Source organism: Ceratotherium simum, chromosome 16 (genome assembly GCF_057802395.1).
Source record: "Ceratotherium simum simum isolate JZ-2026a chromosome 16, ASM5780239v1, whole genome shotgun sequence".
Lineage (NCBI taxonomy): Eukaryota > Metazoa > Chordata > Mammalia > Perissodactyla > Rhinocerotidae > Ceratotherium > Ceratotherium simum.
The window spans coordinates 24,146,684-24,170,678 of NC_141915.1; the positions used below are offsets into that span (position 1 = coordinate 24,146,684).

The following is a 23,995-nucleotide window of genomic DNA, read 5'->3' on the forward strand; positions in this document are numbered from 1 at the left end:
CAACGACACACTATTATGTAGTTCAGCGTGAACTGAGCCCGGTTCAGCACTACTTTGGGCATGGTAAAGTGGCCACTGTTCGGCAGTAGCCAAATGTTAGTAGTATTCTCAGTGCCATTTAATGACTACAACTGCTATGATTTAGAGTGGGAACTGGGGGCCACTATACCACTAACAGAAAATTTGGACTGAGTATCAGCTACAGACCTTCAGGAAAATTCTGCTCAACTTTCAGCATTTGAAATATTCTTTTCCTGAAATTGGCAGCTCTCCTTCCTCATCTTTCTGTATCCCAATTTGGTTGGCCTCTAGTTGACAATATTTCCTTCATGGGGAAAAGGGCAGCCTCAGCAAGGCAGTCCTGGGAACAGTGGGAGGTGGACAGCTCCAGGAGCCGCTTGAAACAAAACCCAGTATCTGGACACCTAAGATTGAGATTAGAGCCATGCCCTGCACACCTAGCCCTTTTCACTTGGCTCCCACCAGCTCACGGAATAACAGATATCAGTGAATTTTTACAAGTCCTAGTTTGACTGATTTTGTACACACTACCTGATAAGTAAGTAATACCAAGCAGGTGAATCTTCTATGACTCCAGATAATACCAGCAACTGAACTGAAATGGTTAATGGCTAGTTTGGGCCAACATGACAGCAACTTTCCTGTGTGTCTTTTTTTTTGTGTGTGGTGAGGTAGATCGTCCCTGAGCTAACATCCATTGCCAGTCTTCCTCTTTTTTTGTTGAGGAATATTAACCCTGAGCTAACATCCGTGCCCACCTCCCTCTATTTTTTGTATATGGGATGCCATCACAGTGTGGCCCGATGAGTGGCACATAGGTCCACGCCTGGGATCCAAACCTGCGAACCCTGGGCCACCAAAGCAGAGTGCTCGAACTTAACCACTATGCCACCAGGTTGGCCTCACTTCTTTTTTTTTTTGGTGAGGGAGATTGGCCGTGAGCTAACATCTGTTGCCAATCTTCCTGTTTTTGCTTAGGGAAGATTGTCCCTGAGCTAACATCTATGCCCATCTTCCTCTATTTTGTATATGGAATGCCACCACAGCATGGCTTGATAAGTGGTGCGTAGGTCCGCGCCCAGGATCCAAACCTGCGAACCCTGGGCCGCCGAAGTGGAGCGCAGAAACTTAACCACTATACCACTGGGCCGGCCCCCTTTCCTGTGTTTTGTTCAGCTTTACAGCTTGCTTTTTTTTTTTTTTTTTTTCCCTTGACATCTGCATCATCCTGCTTGTCACTGTAGATAGGATAGGCCCCTCGTTGGGTAGTTGGCTCCTATCCTTGCTGACATCTCCGTATTAGTCACTCTTGCCTATCACTATGCTATCACCTTTGTCGTATTTTCAAAAAGGAAGATGATAACCTCCCTTAGAAACTTTTTCGGTCAAAAGCAAAGATGCTGAATAAAGTCTAAATAAGCTACAGTTTTGCTAGTTAGAAAACGTATGTTGGAATTGTCCTTTCTCTTTGCTCTCTGGACATAGCACAGTTAGGTGGACCTTTATATTTCTGGCCATGTGTCTCGAGTACCCTTTGAATCCTGTCCCTGTAAGATCAGAGTTCTTGATTCTGAGTTGAAGCTGAGTTGCGTCTGATATACTGAACACAAACAAAGGAGAATCAGGATTGCTTTCAGTTTCTTCTATGGTTTTGAATAAAACTGACAAGAGCGTGGGGGGGGGGGGAGTACATTCAGCTCTTGTCCAGCTAAGATAATGTTCATATAATACTCAAAGATAATAAGAAAGAAATCTCAGAAAATAAGGGCTCTAAATGGACTTTATTTCCTTTGGAAATAACACCACGAGTGAGTGCCGTTTCTCAATGCCTTTTATTGAATTTAGCATATTTGATAAAACTGCTATTTCTCTTCTAGTGTGTTTTTTCTTTCTTGCCATCGAGGACCTGCCAACCAGGTCCATAAAGAATTCCCTCTCTTTCAAGCTTGGATTGTAATGTAAGCCTGGCCAGAAGGGAGGAGAGTGGTTGGGGAGAGAAGGGGTAAGCCTATCAGAAAGTCATAAAACCAGATCAGAGCATCAAGACAAATGAGACGTTTTGTGTCCTCCCCTTTCTTAGAAAGGGTTTTTCTTTCTGCTCAAGTTCTAGCTTCCTTTTTATTCGGAAGTTAGCTCCAAAGATATTTCCAAACAGATAAACGTTGTCTGATTCCAAATAATAGTTAATTCTCTAAGGCAATGTCTGTACGTTAGAGTCACTGGGAGAGCTTTTCAAAATTCTAATGCCCAGGCTACACCCCAAAACAATTAAATCAGTATCTCTGGGGATGAGACTCAGGCATCAGTGTTTTTTTCAATCCCCACACTGTACACGCACAAGTGGTTGATTCCATTGTGTATCTAAGGTTGAGGACCATAGTTAATGGAGCACAATTGAAGTAGTTATTAGTACTCTTAGAAAGTTTGCTTCTTACTCTAAGAAACCTCCAGGTTTTTATGAAGGAGAAATTAAAAACTAAAGACACCTCCTAATCAGCCTGCCTTTGCAAACTTCTTCTCTATGACTGTTTTTTTTTTTTTTTTTTTACACATATCTGCCCTGTGCGCCAGTCTAACTGGACTGCTCTTTCTTTTTGATCACGCTTTTACAACCTTTGTTTTGCTATTTGAGAAATAACTCCCCCCCATTTTTGCTTTTTATAATCTCACACTGCCCCCTCTTTGAAGCTTCTTTTCATTATCCTTCTGTTCTTCCTGTCAGAGTTTCTCTTTTTTGCTTTAGTATATTCTGTATGATTCTGTATTCATGTTATAAGCCTGGGTCTTACTCATCCATCTATTTCCCTCATTACCTGACATCTTTACATTCCCCATAGTGCCTTGTATCCAGTAAACATTGTGTAAGTGTTTGTTTGAATAAAAGAAATTTTATGCTTTTCAGATGTCATGCTACAGATGTGCACTATTCTAGAACCAGGAGAAGGCAGATGTGTAATACCTTTTCTGTTTGCTTTCATACTTTTCCAGTTATCCAAATTCTTAGTTGTGATGACTTTTTTATTTGTTTACACATGTGATTTTCATCCCATGTCCAACCATTCAATAGTCTTCAGGAACCAGATTCTGGAAATGTTGGCTTTTTGAGATTTGGAGTGCTCTGTAGCTTATTAGTACAGAGCATGCTTATTAATTCCAGTTATGAAGCACCTGTGAGGGTTATTTTCTGTCATGGTGGAAACAGAATTTTGTCATAGGTCTCACTATTTTTCAATATAGATTATGTTTTAGATTTTGGCAACCCTGTTTTATATATCTGTTCATTGAGAAGACAAATAAATCCTCTTTCTCAAATCCTGAAGACCAATACAGTTTTGTTTTTTAACACAACCGCAGCACAAAAATCTCCAAGTTTCTACCACAGAAGGACAAGACAATAAAGGAAACTGTGTTGTAGAGCAGACAAGGCATTTGGTGATTCAAAGAGGAATTTTAGATGCACAGTGACAAGTAGGGAAGAGGCGAATGTGAAACTGTAGCAAAAAAAAGGTGGTTTTGCTTTTTAAACAGCACCGTTAGTTGTATGTGTGTTTTACATTTCTTCATGCCAGCTATTTTCAGCTTTGGTTCTTCTTTAATGCTTTTGTCATGGAAGACTGACTTCAGGGTGGATTATATCAGAGCCCTGAGGAAAAAAAGGCAAGACTAAGACCATGTGGAATTATTTTCCTGTCACCTAGCTAATTAAGTCAGTCTAATTCTCCAATAGTTAGCCTCCTTTTAAATGATCTACTCCAAAGAAATCATAGCATTTCTCCTTAGTAGTATTGACTGTGGGAGAGGTTTGAAGCATTGCATGCCTTCCCACTTCCTCCGCAGGTAGGATATCTTCCTATCCCAGCTGTTTTCTTTCTTAGGAAAGTTCTAAACTCTAAAAATCACTCTTATTCCACCTATAATTTTTGAAGCTTGAAATTGCAGCTCAGTACTCGTTTGATTCTCACCTTCTCAGTGGGGCAGCAGGTTTTGTAGATCAAAGCACATTTTAGTTTTTCTTTGCTTTTCTTTTTTTTCCCCTTAAATTTCCTTTTAAAGAAAAAATAAAACATATTCGAAACATTACTGCTTGGAGATAGAGCTTCTTGGAATACGTAAACTCTTTAAATCCTGTTTGGGTTTGTGCCTGTATACGCCAGTGGAAAGATTGGATCTGAAACATCCCTGAGATGTCCCAGCTCCATCTTCTTTCCAAGTTTTCTCAAAACTCCCACGCACCATCACTACCAGTACTCAGTTGCCCTAGGACATATTTCTTTGCAATCTAGAATTTCTTTAGGCTTTGGGAGTCAAGTTGAATAGCATGTATTCCCGGCAACTTGGTAGAGCAATTTACAGATTCTATATGGGCATCTAGTACTTAGCTAAATGAACTCTACCTCTCTCTCCTCTCTCTCCTTTCTCTCTTTCAGCTTGGCAGTGACCTTGGCGGGGGCATTGGAGGAAGTCCGGCAGTAAGTGCCATCCGTTTTTTTCACCATGGGATGCGCTGCCCCCTGTTTGATGCCTTTCCTATGCACACATTCTCAGACCAGCCACCGCTGCTATCTAGCACTGCACCAAAAGCTCTGTAGCAGTATATCAAGAGTAGAAAGTAGTGTAGGGTTACTTGGAATCTTTGGGGTCATACACCACGTGTGGTGTAGGAGTGTCTTTAGGGATTGGCACTCTGGTGTCTGCAGAGATCTCTGTCTTCCTGACATTAAAGAGCTAAAGGAAATGGAACCTCCCATCTTGACTGGAGAATGCTCTTATTCTCTAGTGTCATCTAGAAAGAACTTGAATCAACTGGACTCAGAGTGAGACTTTCCTCGTAAGTGAGTGATTTTGGGGGGTGTGAATATCCATCTCCCCCAGGAGAGTTTCCTACTAGATATTTATGCCTACATGGGAAAGTAAGACTTGCCTGGACCCAAATGGAAATGGAACTGCTGTCTAAGTTGGATACTTCTCCTCCTTTCTATAAAAACAAAACTCTCCCTTCATTAGGGTACCTATAGGCCTTTTGCACAGAATCATGGAAGCTAAAATTGGAAACAAACAGAAAAAATCTTGGATCACTGTGTTTCTGATCCTACTGATTATTCTCTCTTGATAGAACTTCTAAAGAGTGTGTGTATCTTACCGGTGATGAAAAAATAACTGTGATGATTAAAAGGACAAAGAATATACTAATTCAGCTCCTAAGAATATTATAATTATGGTGTGTTCTTATTGATTTATCAATACTACTAAAATATATAGCAGCATTTTAAGGACTATTAATCTGTTCTTCCTGATCTCCCCCCCTTCTCTTTTTTCCCTGCAGGTGGGACAGTCCTTCATCCCATCATCAGTGCCTGCAACTTTTGCTCCTTCACCTACTCCTGCTGTGGTCAGCAGTGGTCTGAATGACCTATTTGAACTCTCCACGGGGATAGGCATGGCACCTGGTGGTTATGTGGCTCCTAAGGCTGTAAGTAAAGCAATACTTTCTTAATGGACAAGACCTGAATTAGTTAGCTTCTAACATTTGTATTACTTCCGCTGATAATGAATCCAAGGTTTGTGTCCTTGTTCTAGAGGATTTAAGAGGAAGATGAAAAGTGGCCTCAGACTTAGCAGTAAGAAGCACCATGGCATCCTCATTAAATCTTTTTATAATTAGAGTTAAAATTGTAAATATTAAGTTTTTGAGTTTTGTTCTCTTATTTAGAAATAGTTTCTGGTTTGTCAACGCTAAAGCCAATCTAGTGTAAATCTGGTATACAGTGCAACAGCAGGGGGAAAAATATAGCATAGAGAAGTAACATTTTTACTTCTCATTCCTTCCGTTCCCCCTTTTCCATTGGTATTACACATGGATTCTAGCGTGCCATTGCCCAAATTTGGTTTTCCTGGATTTTAGTGTACCTTTTTAGCATTCTGATTTAGGTTTGTGTCATTTGTGCTCTTCTAGTCTCAGCCTTGATTGATGTCGCATTCAGATTGAAATTCACATGGGGAAACTCCCTGTAAATAAAGCTTATTTTGGTCCTTGGGAATAATACCATCCAGGCTAGGCTAGGTTTCCTGTAATCTTGCCTTTCTGAGGGACAACGTGCCTGGTTGCTTCCTGAATTCTCTGCCTGCTCATCTGACTCTGTGTGTGGGATCTCTGCTACAGATATGTCGACCAGTTGTCCATTCCAGGAGTCATAACTGTGTACACAGCCATTTCATAGAGTAACCAAAAATAGGAATGAAAACCGAGCCATAGTGTTTTAGCACAGCTTAGTAGTTTTGTTTTGAGGTTACTGTGTTGAATGTTATCCCTGCAGACTTTTAATTACTGATTAAAAGGTTGTCTAACTCACTTTTTTACTAACATTAACATAATATATACAAATGACAAATTTAAATAATACAGAAATAACAGACAGAAAATTGTCTCCCTCTGTCCCCACTTTTCTGTAGATAGCCACTATTAACTTTCTTCTGTGTCCTTTCAGAAGAAAAAGAAAAAGATCACAGATATACCTATATGTTTGTTTCTTTTAAACATATTGTATCAATGGGATATACTGTTTTGCACTTTGTTTTTTCTCTACCACATTCTTTTGAATGGCTGTATCCACTGTCTTGCTGTACAACTTATTTAATCATTCTCCTGTTGATGAACATTTAGAATATTCCCCCCAACCTTTGTTCTTACAATGATGCAGTGTACATCCATGTGTTGTATATCCTGGTATATTTTCGTAAGTATATCTGTAGGGTAAACTTGCAATGTGCTTGATCATTTAAACATTTTAAAATAGACATTACCAACTTACCCTCCAAAAAGGTGACATCAGATTATATTCCAAACAGAATATGAGTGCCAGATTCCTTATATTTTCGTTCATTATTACAGCCTTTTTGAATTTTTAACCCTCTGATAGATGAAAAATAATATCTTGTGATTGTTTGATTTCATTTCCTTCCTTCCTTCTTTTGTTTTTTTTCTTTGGTGTTGCTAAGTGTATTCTCATATTTATTCGCCACCCACTGACTCTTCGTTATTCTGTCCTAGGTAGTCAGAACAGTTGGCGAATTTCCTGATTTTTTTCTTTTTTTGTAAACCAGTACAGTCCAGGAGTATCACAGATTTTGGGGCCAGGGGTGGGTAATGAATGAATTATATAGAGAGAATAGTCATTCAGATTAATTAAGCAACATCTGAGTACTTACTATTACCAGAAACTATAGCAAGAGTTAAAAATATACGTAAGACATGGTCCTTGCCCTTAAGGAGATTACTGGTAATGGTTTCGGTAATGATAAAGTCTTCAAAGATTATAGACATGCTATTTTCACTAGTAGATTCAGTTTCTTCTCTTTTAAGCCTTTTACCAAAGCTGTTAACAAAAAAAGCACATTATACTCATTGGAATTTCTTTTTTCCTTATATATATTTTGTAGCAGTACTCAAAAGCAGTGAAATGACAAAGTTGCACAGAAGATGGAGAAGCAGCCAGGGTTACCCATAGACATTTTTTGTTGTTCTTTTTTTTGGTTCTTAAGTAGTTGAGAATGATTGCAACATTCAGAAAATATGACTTCATCCAGAGCCTTTTGTGTCTAACTTGATATTTATGGTATAAAAATCACCATAATTGCCTAGAGAAGTGACGTCTTAATTTCATCTTCATTTATTCAAAAACAGATAGCATCAAAATAAATCCTATCTGGTTCCATTGGGCTTTATACTGTGTTTCAGGTCTGGCTGCCTGCAGTAAAGGCTAAAGGCTTGGAGATTTCCGGAACATTTACGCACCGGCAGGGGCATATCTATATGGAAATGAACTTCACCAACAAAGCTCTGCAGCACATGACAGACTTTGCAATCCAGTTTAACAAGAATAGGTAAGAAATCTGAGTCCCTGGCTTGATCCTGAGCCTGGTATCCAACGAGAAAATGTTTCATTTCATGATTGGTAAAAACTCTCTGGCAGATGCAGGATGTGCATGGAGTGAGCACTGGCTCTTGCCTGTCTCTTCAGTTGTCAGCTTTAACTCTGGGGGCGCTAGGGATTTTGTTGGGAAACTCATCCGTATGGAATGTGGAAACCAGAACTTATATACTGCCTTCTTAAAGGATTCTAGGCCTAGAATGTTTTTACTAAAACAGTTTACAAAAAAAAAACCAAAAACTTAATTGAAATGCATTTATTCATTCAACAAATAATTGTTTAGCATCTGTGTGCCAGACATTTCTAGCTACTGAGGCTAGAGTAGTGAACCAAATAGATGTGTGTCCAAAGCTCATGTTTTGGTGGGAAAAAATGAATGTACTTTGATTGATGTCAGAAATATAGAAGACAGTCAGTATACCTCTTAACTGAATAATCACATATAGGCTGTGTAGGGGAAGAGGGAGAATCCCCTTCTGCCCTTTCCCTTAAGGTTCTTATGGCTGGCCAAATAATTAACAAGACAGGTTAGCAGGAGAAAATAATACCAAGTTTAATAACATGTATACATGGGAGAAACCAGGGAAACTGAATTTCTCAACACAATAGCAGAGATTCTTGTCTTAAATACCATCTTCAGCCAAAGACAAAGGAGGATGTTGGCGGTGGGGGGAGTCAGTTACGGGAGATTACCAGAAAAGCACAGTAAACAAGAGTAAGGTTATTATGCAGATTTAAGGCCTAACCTTTCACACTGATAAGTTTTTAGAGATGAGGTCATCCCCGCCTTCTCCCAGCACAGAGAGGGAGATACCTTTACAAATGGAAATTTCCCTTATAAATGTAAATGTTTGTCTGGCAACTCCCAGCAGGGCTGCCCAGAGAATGTGGCCAGGAAGAGACAGAATTTTGATAAGAGGGGCTTGTTGGTGCCTTTCCTATTGTAACATCTATTTTACATTATATTACAGCCATCAGGATAGTAACTCCTTCCTGAAGCAGATCCTCCATGTCAAGTTCCTTAGGCAGTTTGGGAGGGGAAACTCAACGGTTCTTCCTGAGTTTTCTGAGTCTTTATTGTCTTCAGCTCGAAATAATCCGCATACCAGAGTGGTGCATCTTGGGGTGGCCTGCCCTGAGCACCATCAGCTGACAGTCTGCTTTTAGCAATGACCTCTCTGCCTTAATAAGGAAGAGAACATGAAGAAGTAAAATCTTGATGTCCCATAGATCTGAAACATCACTGGTTTTTGTTGAATTTTGTGGTTCAGGAAACTGGCTGCTAGACTTTGATGGCAGGTACATTCACTCGTAAAATACAAGATAGTCGAACTTGTTTCTAACAAGATAGGAATTGGACCCTCAAAGCAGATTTAATAAAATTTGTCGATGACAACTTGCATCAATGGCTGTCTTAACTTATTTCTAATCATTTGGAAATAACTTTTGTACCCTAGATTTGAAACTTTTGTACCCTGGGTTAGAAATCACTTAAGTATCTAGAAAGTCTGTGTTTTCTTCTGTCAAGCCCAGTTATATTTCCAGCCACTTTTTGAGGAGCTGGCTGTGTTGAAGGCCAAGGCTGTTGGGGAATCTAGTGTAATAAAGGCAGTCTGCATAGCCTGCCTTCATACCTTCATTTCTATTTGTCTTTGCTTTTTTTTTCTTTTAAGTAGTCTGATACTTAGGAAAGTTTATATTTTTGTTCTGATATAATTTTTCCTTTATAAAATACCCTTAGTCCCTGCTTTCTATAGTTTATTGATTTCCTACTGTAACTTATATCTTCTCCCCTCCCCCATTATCTAATGTCAGTAGTACTCTCTTTCTTTGAATTTACTTTTGTGCTCTTAAGAATGCTTAAACTTCTACTGCTTGGTTTGTTGTCTTTGATCTCCAGTTATGACAGATGAGGCCAAGAGTTGATTCTACTTTCTACCCACTTGCCTCCTTTTGCTCTCATTTTTGTAAATTGTATCATTTCTATATTTCATACTTTTTACCTTGATCCCCATCTTTGTTTTGTCTTGGATTTGTACTCACTGCCAGTCCTTTTAAGTTTCTACTGTCATTTCTTGGATGTCTTCTAGTAGGTTCCTCAGAAAGGGCTCATGAGAGTAATAATCCTTGAATTCTTACATGGTCAAAACTGTGACCTTTATACTTGAAAATTCTTGGCTTAAACTCTTTAAGTGTTTTACTCCAGTGTCTTTTGTCATTGCATGTTTCTATCAAAAAGTCAGTTGTGGCCCAGCCCTGTGGCTTAGCGGTTAAGTGTGCGTGCTCCGCTACCAGTAGCCCGGGTTCGGACCCCGGGCGCGCACCGACGCACCGCTTCTCCGGCCATGCTGAGGCCGCGTCCCACATACAAAAACTAGAAGGATGTGCAACTATGACATGCAACTATCTACTGGGGCTTTGGGGGCGGGGGGGGAAGGAGGAGGATTGGCAATGGATGTTAGCTCAGAGCTGGTCTTCCTCAGCAAAAAGAGGAGGATTAGCATGGATGTTAGCTGAGGGCTGATCTTCCTCACAGAAAAAAAAAAAGTGAGTTGCTGGGGCAGGCCTGATGGCGCAGGTGGTTAAGTGCGCGCCCTCTGCCTTGGTGGCCCGGGGTTCGCAGGTTCGGATCCCAGGCGCGCACTGACGCACTGTTTGTCAAGCCATGCTGTGGTGGCATCCCCATACAAAGTAGAGGAAGACGGCCTCTAAGATATCCGTCTAAAGACGGATTTTAGCTCAGGGCCAATCTTCCTCAAGAAAAAAGGGGAGGATTGGCATCGGATGTTAGCTCAGGGCTAGTCCTCCTCACAAAAAGAAAAAAAGAAAAGTCAGTTGCCAAACTGATTTTTCCCCATATAAGTGATTTTGTCTGGTTGCCCGGAGTTTTGAAGTCCAATAATTTTACTAGGATATTCCCAATGTTGACCAATCTTGGTCAGTTTTTCTTGGAATAAAGTGTGCCCTTTCACTGTGTACTTTGAAGTCTTTTATTTCAGGAAAGTTTTCAGAGTTTATAAGTTTAAACTTTTGTACTGTTCCATTGTTTAGATTTTCTTTGGAGAATTATGTATTTATTGGCTCATATTTGTCTATTTTTTATATATACTATTTTTCCCTCTCATCTTTTCTTATAAAAATACAATATGTATCTCATTACCTTTTTTACCCATACACAACACTATTATCGTACAAGAAAGTATTTAATATCATCAGTTCTTTAATATCATCGAGCATCCAATCAGTGGATTTTCATAGTTGTCTAATGTTTTTGTACAGTTTGTTTTGTCTGAACAGGGTCCCAGTAAGGTCCCCATACATGCCAATTGTTGGTAAGTGTCTTAAGTCTCTTTTACCCTATATAGGTTTTAGCCTATATAGGTTCCTCCTCCTCTCTTTTTTCCTTGAAATTTATTTGTAGAGGAAATTAGGTCTTTTATTGGTGGAATTTCCCACAATCTAGATTTTGCTGATTATGTCTGTAAATTGGAGGCGGATTTATAGGCTTCATCAGATTTAGACTGGATCTTCTGGCAAGAGTGCTTCATGGGTGGTGGTGATCTTTTTCTCTCATTTCTGTTTTTTTGTTTTTTTTTTATTTAGTGTGTGTGTGCGTGCGCGAGGAAGATCAGCCCTGAGCTAACATCCATGCCAGTCCTCCTCTTTTTGCTGAGGGAAGACTGGCCTGGAGCTAACATCCGTGCTGATCTTCCTCCATTTTATATGGGACACCGCCACAGCCCGGCCTGACAAGAGGTACGTTGTTGCGTGCCCGGGATCCAAACCCGGGCCACCAGCAGCGGAGCACGAGCACTTCACTGCTATGCCACGAGCCCAGCCCTCTCATTTCTGTTTTATGTTATTTGCTTTTTCACGTTTTATTCTCTGTGTCTCTTATTGTGTTTATGATGGTGTCTCTTCTCTTGCTCTTTGTAGCTCTATCTTGGTCACTATAATTGTGCCTTTTCTATAATTTTTCTAAATGAAATCACATAGTATGGAGCCTTTTGCATCTGGTTTCTTTCACTTAGCATAATGCTTTGAGATCTCATAGACTGTTCCATTTTATTGCTGAGTAGTACTCCATTGATGAATATGCCACAGTTTGTTTGCCCTTTCACCACTCGGTGGGCTTTTGCGTTGTTTCCAGTTTTATCTTTTATGACTAAAGCTGCTATGAATATTCGTGTACAAGTCTTAGCGGTGGATATATGTTTTTGGTTTTCCTGGGTAAATATCTACCTAGCACTGGTATTGCTGGGTCACATGGTGAGTCTGAGAGTTCTAGCTGTTCCATATCCTTACCAATTTTAGCTATTCTTATAGATGTATAGTAGTCTCTCATTTTAATTTGCATTTCCCTCATGACTAATAATATTGAACATTTTTTTCATAAGCTTATTGACCGTTCTTATATCTTCTTTATGGAAGTATCTGCTCAAATCTTTTTATTGATTGATTGATTGATTGATTGTCTTATCAAGTAGTAATAAAAGTTCTTTATATGTTCTGGATACAAGTCTTTTGTCAAATATATGTCTTGCAAATATTTTCTCCCAGTCCAAGGCTTGCCTTTATTTTCTTAACAGTGTCTTTCAAAAAAAATTTTTTTAATTTAAATAAAGTTCATTTTACAAACTTTTTATTGCTTATGCTTTTTGTGTTCTATTTAAGAAATCTTTGCCTGACCCATGGTTAAAAGATTTTTTTTCTATGTTTTTTAATAGAAATGTTATAGATTTAGCTCCTACATTTACTTTTATAATCCATTTTGAGGTAATTTTCAAATATGGTGTAAAGTAAGAGTCAAAGTAAACTTTTTTTCCATGGTAAGTCTTGAAATCAGATAATATATAAACCCTCCAACTTGGTTCTTTTTCAAAAATTGTTATGGCTATTCTACGCCCTTTGCCTACTGGGATTTTGATGGAGAGTGCAGTGAATATGTAGATCAGTTTGGGGGAGAATTGACATCAAACAACACTGAGTCTTTTAATCCACTAGCATAATATCTCTCTCCATTTATCTAACTTCTCTCTGCAGTGTTTTATAATTTTTCACGTACAAATCTTGTACATCTTTTGTCAGATTTAAGTATTTTGAGGTTTGATGTTATAGTAAATAGCATTTTTTCATTTTAATTTTTGATTGTTGCTAGTATATAGAAATAGAATTTATTTTTATATATTGAACTTGTATCTTGCAACTTTGTTAAACTCACTTGTTAGTTCTAGTAGCCCTTTTGTAGATTCCTTATGGTTTTCTTCATAGATAAATCATGTTATCTGTGAACAGAGACAGTTTTATTTTTTCCTTTTCAATGTTATGCCTTTCTTTTTCTTGCCTGATTATGCTACCTAGGATCTCCAGTAAATGTTGAGTAGAAGTGGTAAGAAGGGACATCTTTGCCATGTTCTAATTCTGTGGAGGAAAGCATTCAGTCTTTCACCATTAATGTTAGCAGTAGGTTTTTCATGGAGGTTGAGGGAGTTCCCTTCTATTCCTAGTTTGCTGAACTTTTTTATGAGTGGGTATTATATTTTGTCAGATGCTTCTTCAGCATTTATTGAGATGATCATGTGGTTCTTTTTAGTCTATTAATATATGACAGATTACATTGATTGATTTTTTTCTAATGTCACACCAATCTTGTATTCCTGGAATAAATTGTATTTGTTCAGGATATATTATCTTTTTTATGTACTGCTGGATTTGATTTGCTAAAATTTTGTTGAGTATTTTTTGCATCTGTCTTCATGATGTGGTTTAGTTCATTTCTGACATGATTTGTTCTTTTTTATTACTATTTCTTCCCTGAGTTTTACTGGCTCTCCTTCTCCTTCTCCTGTTGTCTGACATGTCTTCCCCAGGTGCTTCCTTCACCGTTGTGTGTTCTTTGGTAGCTGCAATTCCTTCATTAAGTGTATTTTTCCCTTAACTTCGTGTATAAATGTTTCATAATTTCATTTGTTTTAATGGCACGTTATTTTCAGGTATGTTTTGTTTGTCAATAAGGAAGTTGTGGGCCCTGTGGCTTGGTGGTTAAGTGCGCGCGCTGCGATGCTGGTGGCCCGGGTTCGGATCCCGGGTGCGCATCGAGGCACCACTTCTCCGTTCATCCTGAGGCCGAGTCCCACATACAGCAACTAGAAGGATGTGCAGCTACGACACACAACTATCCACTGGGGCTTTGGGGGGAAAAATAAAATAAATAAAATCTTTAAAAAAAAAAAAATAAATAAGGAAGTTGTACTGCTGTTTCTCCACTTTTTTATAATAGCGTCTTTGAAATAGGTGCTGTATTTATACCACTTTGATACTATATTTGAATGAGTTGGTATTTGCAGGACTAGCTGTTAGCAGGAGGTTCCTGGAAAAGAGGAAGATAAGCCAGCCTCTTGGTCTCTGCCTCCGAGGAATGCAACCCTGTCTTCCAAGGTGTTTGTTTCCCCTTTAGAAGGTGGTGCTTTTTGAGCTCTGTCACTGCAAACCCCCCTGGGTACTTTCCACCTTCTTTCTTCACGTCAGCCTGTGGTGTTCCCTGTTTGATCCTAGTCCTGCTCATAGCAGTTTATACTCGGAATGGATATTTATGTCACTGTCTGAGGCCTTCTACCACTAGTTTCCTCTGAACTCCCTGTGCCTTCCTACTGCACCTCTAGAGCTTCTCTCGCGAGTTCTGCTGATCTCATTGTGCTTTGGCCACACTTAAATGTAATTTGGAGTTTGCAGGTTTTCTCTGACTTGTAGTTTTGCAGAAGGGGAAGTTGTAGATTTGTAGGGAATTTTTCCCTCTGTATCGTTTCCAAGAGGAGCTATTGGAAGATTTGAAACTAAGCTGCTGCCATGTTTGCATCCCAATATTGACTTCTGACAGAGTTTGTTGACCACAAGAGCAAGATCAAAAGAGCAAGATGGTTTTTTGACCTGTAATTGTTATACCAAAATGAGTGATGTGAGTTCTCATTATTTCATTATTACATTTTGGTACTCTTTTTTTTTAGATTTTATTTTTTTGGTGAGGAAGATTGTCACTGAGCTAACATCTGTGCCAGTCTTCCTCTGTTTCCTATGTGGGATGGCACCACGGCATGGCTTGATGAGCCGTGTGTAGGTCTGCACCCAGGATCCAAACTCACGGACCCCAGGCTGCTGAAGCAGAGTGCATGAACTTAACCACTGCACCACCGGGCCAGCCCCAATTTTGGTACTCTTAATTTGTAGTTTATCTAGAAAAAGGAAAATCTTTCTTGTGCCATCCTATGTCTCTTGAAAGAGATACTACCTATATAAACTCATATTAATAGTATTTTATAAATATTATAGTCCCATCTTCCTTCCTGAGGCTAATTAGAGCATAAATTCAATATAAATTTATATCATTCATTTGTTTATTTGTAGGCCCACTTTTCCCTTTCTGCTCCATCTTTTTGAAATTTTATTCTTATGTTTCTCGGACATAAGACATGTCTGCCCTCCCTCATATGTTTTTGTTTTTTATGTAATTTCAGACTCAAGCTTTTCCCATCTCTTTACTATTCTTGTATTATTATTAGATAGGTTTCTGTGAGAAGTCAAACTGGTGGGTACTCATTGCCTACCTTAGGCTTAGAAAGTGGCCAGATTTGGGTCTACAACTTACCCTAATCATTTGGAATGTTTAAGCCAATCAATTCTGCTTTACTTAGACTAGCTCTTTCCCAATTATCTGTCCTATGTAAGTGAACAAAAAAGAAATAAAATGAGAGTTACCAGTAAATAATACTCTGGACTGATTGGGTGGGTTATCAAGCTAGTGAAATAATATCAATTTATTGTACTTTATAGGATTGATATTCTTAAGTCTTCTTTCTCCCAGGGATTATCTAAGGAAAGATGTATAAAAAAAGATACTTAGCAAACGTGTTCCTCTAGTGGCATGATAAACATAAGATGTATAAAAAAAGATACTTAGCAAACGTGTTCCTCTAGTGGCATGATAAACATAAGAAACTTTCAGAATCAGAGCACTAGCAAAGCAATTCTATGCTTTTGAATCTTTTCTCCTTCCTCAAATCCATTTAATGGAAAACACGGGTTATGTTGTCACCAATGTTGTAGCAAATTAGAATTGAGCATCTTGGTTCCTGCTGTTCCTTCCATTTAATTTTATTAAAAATTATGTTTCCTTCAAATGGAGTAAAAAGCCATTGAAATTCAAAGATGTGGCTAAATCCTGCCTCCTGATTAACCTCTGGGATTTCTTCATCCTCTCTCCTAGTTTTGGTGTCATCCCCAGCACTCCTCTGGCCATCCATACACCACTGATGCCAAACCAGAGCATTGATGTCTCTCTGCCTCTCAACACCTTGGGCCCGGTCATGAAGATGGAACCTCTGAATAACCTGCAGGTTAGTGTTGTACTTCACTCAGGGGGTACAAGTTGCTATCTTGCCAATTTTATTTCATTTATATACAAAATAACCCCTGTCTCTTCCTTATATTATTATTATTATTTTTGTGTGTGTGTGTGAGGAAGGTCAGCCTTGAGCTAACATCAATGCTAATCCTCCTCTTTTTGCTGAGGAAGACCGGCTCTGAGCTAACATCTGTTGCCAATCCTCCTCCTTTTTTTTTTCCCCAAAGCCCCAGTAGATAGTTGTATGTCATAGTTGCACATTCTTCTAGTTGCTGTATGTGGGACGCGGCCTCAGCATGGCCAGAGAAGCGGTGCGTTGGTGTGCGCCCAGGATCCAAACCCGGGCCGCCAGCAGCGGAGCACGCGCACTTAACCGCTAAGCCACAGGGCCGGCCCTCTTCCTTATGTTAGATTTGGTCATGGAATAGGGTTTGAAATACCTCTGTGGAAAAAAATTTTATATTTTATTTTAAAATTTCTATTTTTTAGTTTTATTTTAAAATAAAAGTTATGCATTGACATAGAAAGTTATTCATTCTTTTACTCAACAAACGTTTAGAAACTTTTTCTTAAGACTTTCATAGTGAACTAGAAAGTCATTTATATAAGAATAAATTTCAGTAGATTTATATGGAGGGTATCTTTGAACACACAATCATAAATAGTTAGGTTATCTAGATTTAAATGCCCCATATTAGCATGTATCTGTGATAGGTGTAGCAGCATCTTAGAGGAGCTCAGAACTTTATCAGGTCTGCAAGAGCCTCGTGATCTTGAAAATATTGAATTTTTAAAAATGCTTAAATACTACCTTAGAGTCTCACTCAGTTCGTCTATTTTGAATTTCTCTTTGAAGTATAAGCCTTCTGGGGTTCAAACAACATGGAGGCAGAGTGGTAAACTTGTAAGCTGAGGCTGCAGCAGCCCTAAAGGGTTAGTAAAACAGATATAAGCCCTAGAAGTCGGGGGTTTTAATGCTCACTAGGACAGGAGAGATGGCCTTGGGCAAAGCTGAGATGAGGAACTGTAACTGATGTCTGCATAAAGCTGAGTCCCTGGAAGGGCAACCCCCTCAGTGAAAGAGGAACTAGAAAAGCATTTCCGCGAGGGCAGGTCATGAAAAAATTTCTCTCTGACCAGAGTTCTGGGTGGCCTCTTATGAGAAATTCAGGGCTCAATGGTATGCCATACATCATAATATATGAGTATATAGTCCAAATTTATACTAGCTGTGTAGGTGCAGTATTCTCCAAACCAATAAATTAATGTAAAATTGGTCCAGGACTGGTGAAACGTAGGGTACCTGGCAGAAGCAAATGCAAAACAGCCCTTTTGCAACAGTTTTAAACTTTAGGACCATCAGGACTCGCAACTGAAAAGAAAATCTCTACTGAAAGTGAGCTCACAATTTAACAAAAAAAAAACGGAGAAGGGGATATACTGTGAAGGATAGTCAGAAGACACAGCAAAAAGGAGGATTCGTATTCTCCTTCTACCAAGAACTTGAAACGGTAGAATAGTCTGAATGAGACCATAAAATATGTTTAAAATGATTAAAGAAAATTATCAACCATCCACTTTCTAGTCAAGATAGGTGGGATCCCATTGCTCCATCTTCTGGAAACACTAGTGTAAGATACTAGACTGGTAATGAGACATCAACAGTAAAATTACTTGGAGTTAAAACTAACATTCTTCAGTAGTTTAAATACCAACACACCAAGCCTATTTGCCAGTTCACTACCTATCTTGTTGCTGCAGTAGTTGACTGCCTCTTTTTCAGCAAGGGTGTAATGATTTAGAGTGAAGATAAGTGAGTCACAATATAACTTGGCTCAGGCTAGAAGAACAAAACAAGGATTGCTGTGCAGATGGAATTGGCTGTTACTATGATGAGAGTAATGTGTTAAGAGACTTTTCCAGCACAGAATCCTGAAGTAACTAACTAACCCAAATCTACATCTGCTCCCTTTTCACTGAAATCTAACCTCCTGTTGATCCACAGAGCCTCAAGCCTAATATTTGAGGACAGTCAGCATGAATGCAAGAATACTTTACTTTAGAAGTAAGAAAGGGAATTTGGATCACAGAAACCAGGGCAAATTTTCTGCTCTTAAAATGAAAAAGAAATAGTAAGTAAATGAGTGTCAGTTTACTTTCCTATTTGCATTTCCATTTCACATTCAATGAAATGAACATCCCAAATAAGAGAAGTTGAATCTTAGTCCAAACTTGTCCCTCAAAAGTATTGATATGGTATTAGGACTAGCAAGGTTTTGTTTTTACAACTCTGACATTATAAAAAGCAAACTTAAAAATTTTCCATCTAATCAAAATGTAATAAAGCATCTCAGCTTCTCTAGGGAAAAAAACTTTCCATCTGTAGTCAACTACTGATTCTCCAGGTTTTCCCTATGGATTCCCTTCGTTCAAGGATGTCATAATTATGCTTATTTTCTCATTAATTGGCATTTCCCAATGGAGAAGATAAGCAAAAACTTGAAAAGAGAAAAACTTTTTCCCTTGTGAGCAGCTCTATGTAATGTGTGCTGGTGGAGTTGAAGCTAATGGCGGGTCCCTTTAGATTTCAGCTTTCATTCTGCCCTTGTCTCAGAGTGAACAAAAAGAATCAAATCTTAACTCCAACCAGCTTAGACCACGTAGATCCACATAAACCCAGGTAAAGATTGGCATTTAAACATTATATTTGAATAATGTTTAAATCCAAGAGCTCATATAGGAAAAATTAGTACTTTTCCTAGTACTTTTCCAGACCATAAAATCAGGGGAAAAAAAATATTTCAGGGTTGAAGAAATGAAATTTTGAATGCAGTGTGGGTTTTAGCTATTTTGGCTACTTTCGTATCAATATATAGGACAAATAAATCAAACCTAGCTGCCAGAAGTATAGTGTAACGCTTAGTACAAAAATTTTTCGTTAAAATGCTCATCGAACTACTTATTGACTTATAGTCTGTTTGAAACACTATTGAAAGGTTAAAAAGACACTCTTCCTTTTTTTTTTTCTTTTGGTGAGGAAGATTGGCCCTGAGCTAACATCTGTGCCAATCTTTCTTCTGTTTTTTGTATGTGGAATGCTGCCACAGCATGGCTTGATGAGCAATGTCTAGGTCCATGCCCAAGATCCGAACCTGTGAACCCCGGACTGCCAAAGTGGAGCGTGCAAAGTTAACCACTACACTACCAGTCTGGCCCCGACACTGTTCCTTCTTAAAATGTAACATAAATTATACCTTAGAGACAAGAATTAAATGCCTAGTAGACATTTAAACCTAGAGAAAATTTTCTACTGTACAGATGTTGGTTGTTAAAGCCTTTGTGAATCCAACTTATAAATATTACACAAAGAAAAGTTTAGCCTCCCCGTGTTGGGAGCCTCTCTTGAGTTTATTTATATTATATAACTATATTCCTTAAAAAAAAGAATTAGGGGCCGGCCCTGCAGCATAGTTAAGTTTGGCGCACTCCACTTTGGTAGCCCAGGTTTGCAGGTTCACATCCTGGGCGCGGACCTACACCACTCATCAGCCATGCTGTGGCGGCGACCCACATATGAAATAGAGGAAGACTGGCACAGATGTTAGCTCAGGGCTAATCTTCCTCAGCCAAAAAAAAAAAAAAAAGAATTGATTCCCTTTATTTAAATAAAACAAAAACCTTAACAAATGTCTAAATGAATTATCTCTAGATGAGTTTTCTCTGACTCTGATATCCTTGTTTTTCCTTTCATCTCTGTTAGTTGCTTAGAAACATTTTCCAAAATACTTCTTCAAACTTGACACCTGGCAAGTGACTGCTTCTTGCAGTCAAGTCTGCCGAAAGACAATAGAATTATGACATAACGTGTTCATCCTGGTCTTTGCATAGATGCTATAGAGTACGCAGAGCTGCTTGGCTTCCTTTTTCACTGGGATGTAATCTCTTAGGAGAACACGGATGGCACTGTTCTTTCAAGTTTTAATTTTATCAGAGTTATAAAAACACGGTTTAAAGAGTTCAACTCATTCTATAGTTAAGAAAAACCCACTCCCCAGCCTTCTCTCCCCCACATGGCTTCCAGTTTCTTCTTCCATAGAGGTAATCTCTCTTGCTTCTTTTAGTTAATATTTTTTATATTTACCACTCTGTCTCTAAATAACATGCTTATATTACAACTTCTGGATTTTTCCGTTTTAGGTATTCCTGTATATCTCCCCACTCATTGCTCTCATCTATATCCATATTTCCTATCATCCTACTTTCCTGATAGGGCTCTCTTAGAATTTGCTCTAATTGGTGTTCAGTGTTTACATTATTATGACTATATGTACTCTTCAAAGCTGAGCTGTATAGTAAAGTGTGATTATTTTTTTCTCCATAAAACTTTTTGTAAGTAATTGGATATTTACCTGTTAATACCTCTGTCTTTTTGTTTGCCTTATTTTTTGTGTTTTTAACTATAATTCAGTCCCAAATTCTAGTGAGATCAAAATAGTCTCTCAGTTTCACTTCTTGAAGTTTCCTCTGGAGTCTTTTGACCTGCTCCAGTCTGGGCTGATTTTCTTGAACACCTGGAACATAGCTGTCATCTTGGGATCTCCCTTCATCTTCACTCTGGGGATTCATTCCCTTCACCTCTCTTGCATGTTGGGTCTCCTATTGTATTTTTCTTTTCTTGATTTGCTCCCTCGTTTTGATGAAAAACATCCTCCAGTAGCTTCCTGAGTGTAAGTATATAGAAAATAAAGTTTTTGAGACTTCGTGTTTTAAAATATCGTCTTTATCTTCACATTTGTTTGATGGTTTCTGTATAATATTCTGGGTTAGAAGTTATTTTCCTCCTAGTCTGAAGCCATTGTGATTCTTGATCCTTTTCTGTGCCCTGTTCTTTCTCAGTGAAAGTTTGGACGATCCTTTCTTTGTCCCCGTGTTCTGAATTTCACAGTGATGTGCCTCGGTGTGAGTCTCTTTTCACCACTGTGCTGGGTACTCATTGGGCCCTTTCAAAGTGGAAACTTGTATCCTTCCTTCTTGGAATTTGTCTTTAACTTTTTTGTAGATTTCCTTTCATTTCCTCTGTTTCTTTTATTGGAGGCCTTGCTATTTGGATGTTGACCCTCCTAAAAACTTTTTATGGAAAATTTTTAATATTACAAAAGTAAACAGAATAGTGTAATGAGTCCCTGTGTGCCCATCATCCAGCTTCCATAGTTATCAATCCAGGAGCTGGCCCGGTGGCACAAGCGGTTAAGTGCGCGCGCTCCACTGCGGTGGCCCAGGGTTCCCTGGTTCAGATCCTGGGCGCGCACCAACGCACTGCTTGTCAAGCCATGCTGTGGCGGCGTCCCATATAAAGTAGAGGAAGATGGGCATAGATGTTAGCCCAGGGCCAGTCTTCCTCAGCAAAAAAAAAAAAAGAGGAGGATTGGCAGATGTTAGCTCAGGGCCGATCTTCCTCACACACAAAAAAAATAAATAATAATAATTATCAATCCATAGTTAATATTGTTTCATCTGTACCCCTATCCACAGCCCTACTCCATATTATTGAAGCAAATCTCAGACATTTATATCATTTCATCTATAACTATTTCAATATATATCTTCAAAACAGGTCTCTCTTAAAAAACATAACCACAATACCTATTGTATACGTTAAAAAATTAACAAGAAATCCTTAACATCAAATATCCAGTCAGTGTTTGAGTTTCTGATTATCTCAATATCTTAAACTTTTTTGTGTGTTTTTATTATTACTATTTGTTTGAATCAGTAAAGTGCACATATGATGGGTTGATAATCTCATCAGTCTCTTCTGTTACACTGTTCAGTATGATAGCCACAGGCCACATGTGGCTATATGAATTGTAATTAATTAAAATTAAATAAAATAAAAAATTCATTTCCTCAGTTGTATTAGCTACATTTCAAATGCACATGTGACTAGTGGTTACTAAATCGGATGGTGCAGAAGTAGAACATTTCCATCATTGCAGAAAATTTTATTGAACAGTGCTGATCTGTGGGCTCCCTTCTATCTTTTTCTTTTATCTTTGGTTTTCAGTAGCTTGACTATTATGCACCTATATGTTTTCGTTATGTTATCTGGCTTGGGGTTCACTGAGCTTTTTGGATCTGTAAGTTGATAGCTTCTCCCAAATTTGGGGAAGTTTTGCCATTATTTCTTCATATTTTTTTCTCTGCCCCATTATCTCTCTTTTCTCCTTCCAGAACTCCAGTTACACGTATGTTAGACCACTTAATATTGTCCCTCAGATCACTGAGGCAGTTCTTTTTTATTGTTATTATTATTTAAGCTTTTTTTCTTTCTGTTCTTCAGATTGGGTAATTCCTCTTGATCTGTCTTCAGGAATACTGACTCTTTCTTCACTAGGCTACAACCTTCTGTTAAATCCATCCAGTATAATTTTCATTTCAAATATTGTACTTTTCAGATTTCCATTTGGTTCTTTGCTAAAATTCCCCATCTGTTCACTCAGGAGTACATCCAGAGAACCTGTTTCATAGCCTACTCTCTTCCTGTATCCCACCTCCACCCTTTTGGCCATCCTTGGGCTTAAGGATTTGCTTACTGACCCTCAGGAAAAGTGACGAGTAGAAATATCTCAAGCAGGCCCTGCAAACAACAGTGTTGGGGCTGTCTAGCCAGGAAATTCTGCGTGTTCTAGCTGGGCATGTCTGTTTGGCCCATAGGTTGCAGGGAGGCCAGAGGAGGATCAGAGCCCCTCTAAACTGTGAGGCCAGGACAGGAGCTCCAGTTAGCTGTCTTTGAGGGCAGCTGGAGTCCTCTGTATCAGTACTTTCATGTCTTGTTTCTTGGGCTGGCTTAATTCTTCCAAAAATTATCTTTGACTCTCTTGTCTAGAATATAAAGACTTTTTGCCGGCTTTCTGGGAGCTAAGTTGGGAAAGAGGACTGGAGAGTCTCAGCATTCAGTATGCATAAATTCACTTAATCTTCCACCCCTCAGACATGCTTGGCATCCTCTTCAAAGTACCATCTATTTAATCCTCTCTAAAAGAATCAATCTTTAGTTTTATGGCAGAGTTTCTTCCAGGAGAAAGAAAATTTAAATATGATTTTCAGTGTACTGTCTTTTCCTGTAGTCTGATAGCACCTTCATAAAAATTCTTCTTACCTTCCTTCTATACTGCTTTATGATTAGGAGCCTTAGAGGTGAACCTGTGTATAAAGAATTGGTTCTTTCCTATATATGGTTTTTGTTATCCCTCTGTCTCTCTAGCTATTGCCTTTAAACCCCACCTAAGCATTGTTTCATAAGAGGATGAATATTAATTAGGGAAAAGAAATAATATCCCTTGGTGTTTTTCTCTGACTCTTTCTTCTAAAACAAGGCAGTATTCATCAGTTCTATTTATTTAACTTTTCAGTGATTAGGGCGGAAAGAGCTAAAGATGCTAGCTGCAAAGGACACAATCTTACAATCTTAATTGTTCATATATTTAAGATCTTTGTCAACCAAAAGGTTTTTTTTGGCAGCGTTTGGCCCTGAGAAAATTCTGTCCTTGCTACTCCTACATTGCAGTCCCAGCCTATGAGACAATCAGATGCAGATGGTGCCTGTCCCTGATATTTCATGTGTTACATATGTCCGTTCACACTCAGA

At 38.7% G+C, this 23,995-nt stretch overlaps 1 protein-coding gene across 3 annotated transcripts in view; it reads left to right on the forward strand.

The window, feature by feature from the left end:
* AP2B1 (adaptor related protein complex 2 subunit beta 1) overlaps positions 1–23,995 on the forward strand; it is a 121,831-nt gene that overhangs the window by 69,443 nt on the left and 28,393 nt on the right. For 2 of the 3 annotated variants that reach the window (XM_004434855.3, XM_087440820.1), the window contains exons 15-18: positions 4,449–4,490; positions 5,345–5,491; positions 7,757–7,902; positions 16,210–16,339. In XM_004434855.3, coding sequence (XP_004434912.1) covers positions 4,449–4,490; positions 5,345–5,491; positions 7,757–7,902; positions 16,210–16,339 — 465 coding nt within the window. The remainder of the gene's footprint in view (positions 1–4,448; positions 4,491–5,344; positions 5,492–7,756; positions 7,903–16,209; positions 16,340–23,995) is intronic. The other variant, XM_004434858.2, reaches the window with a different exon arrangement.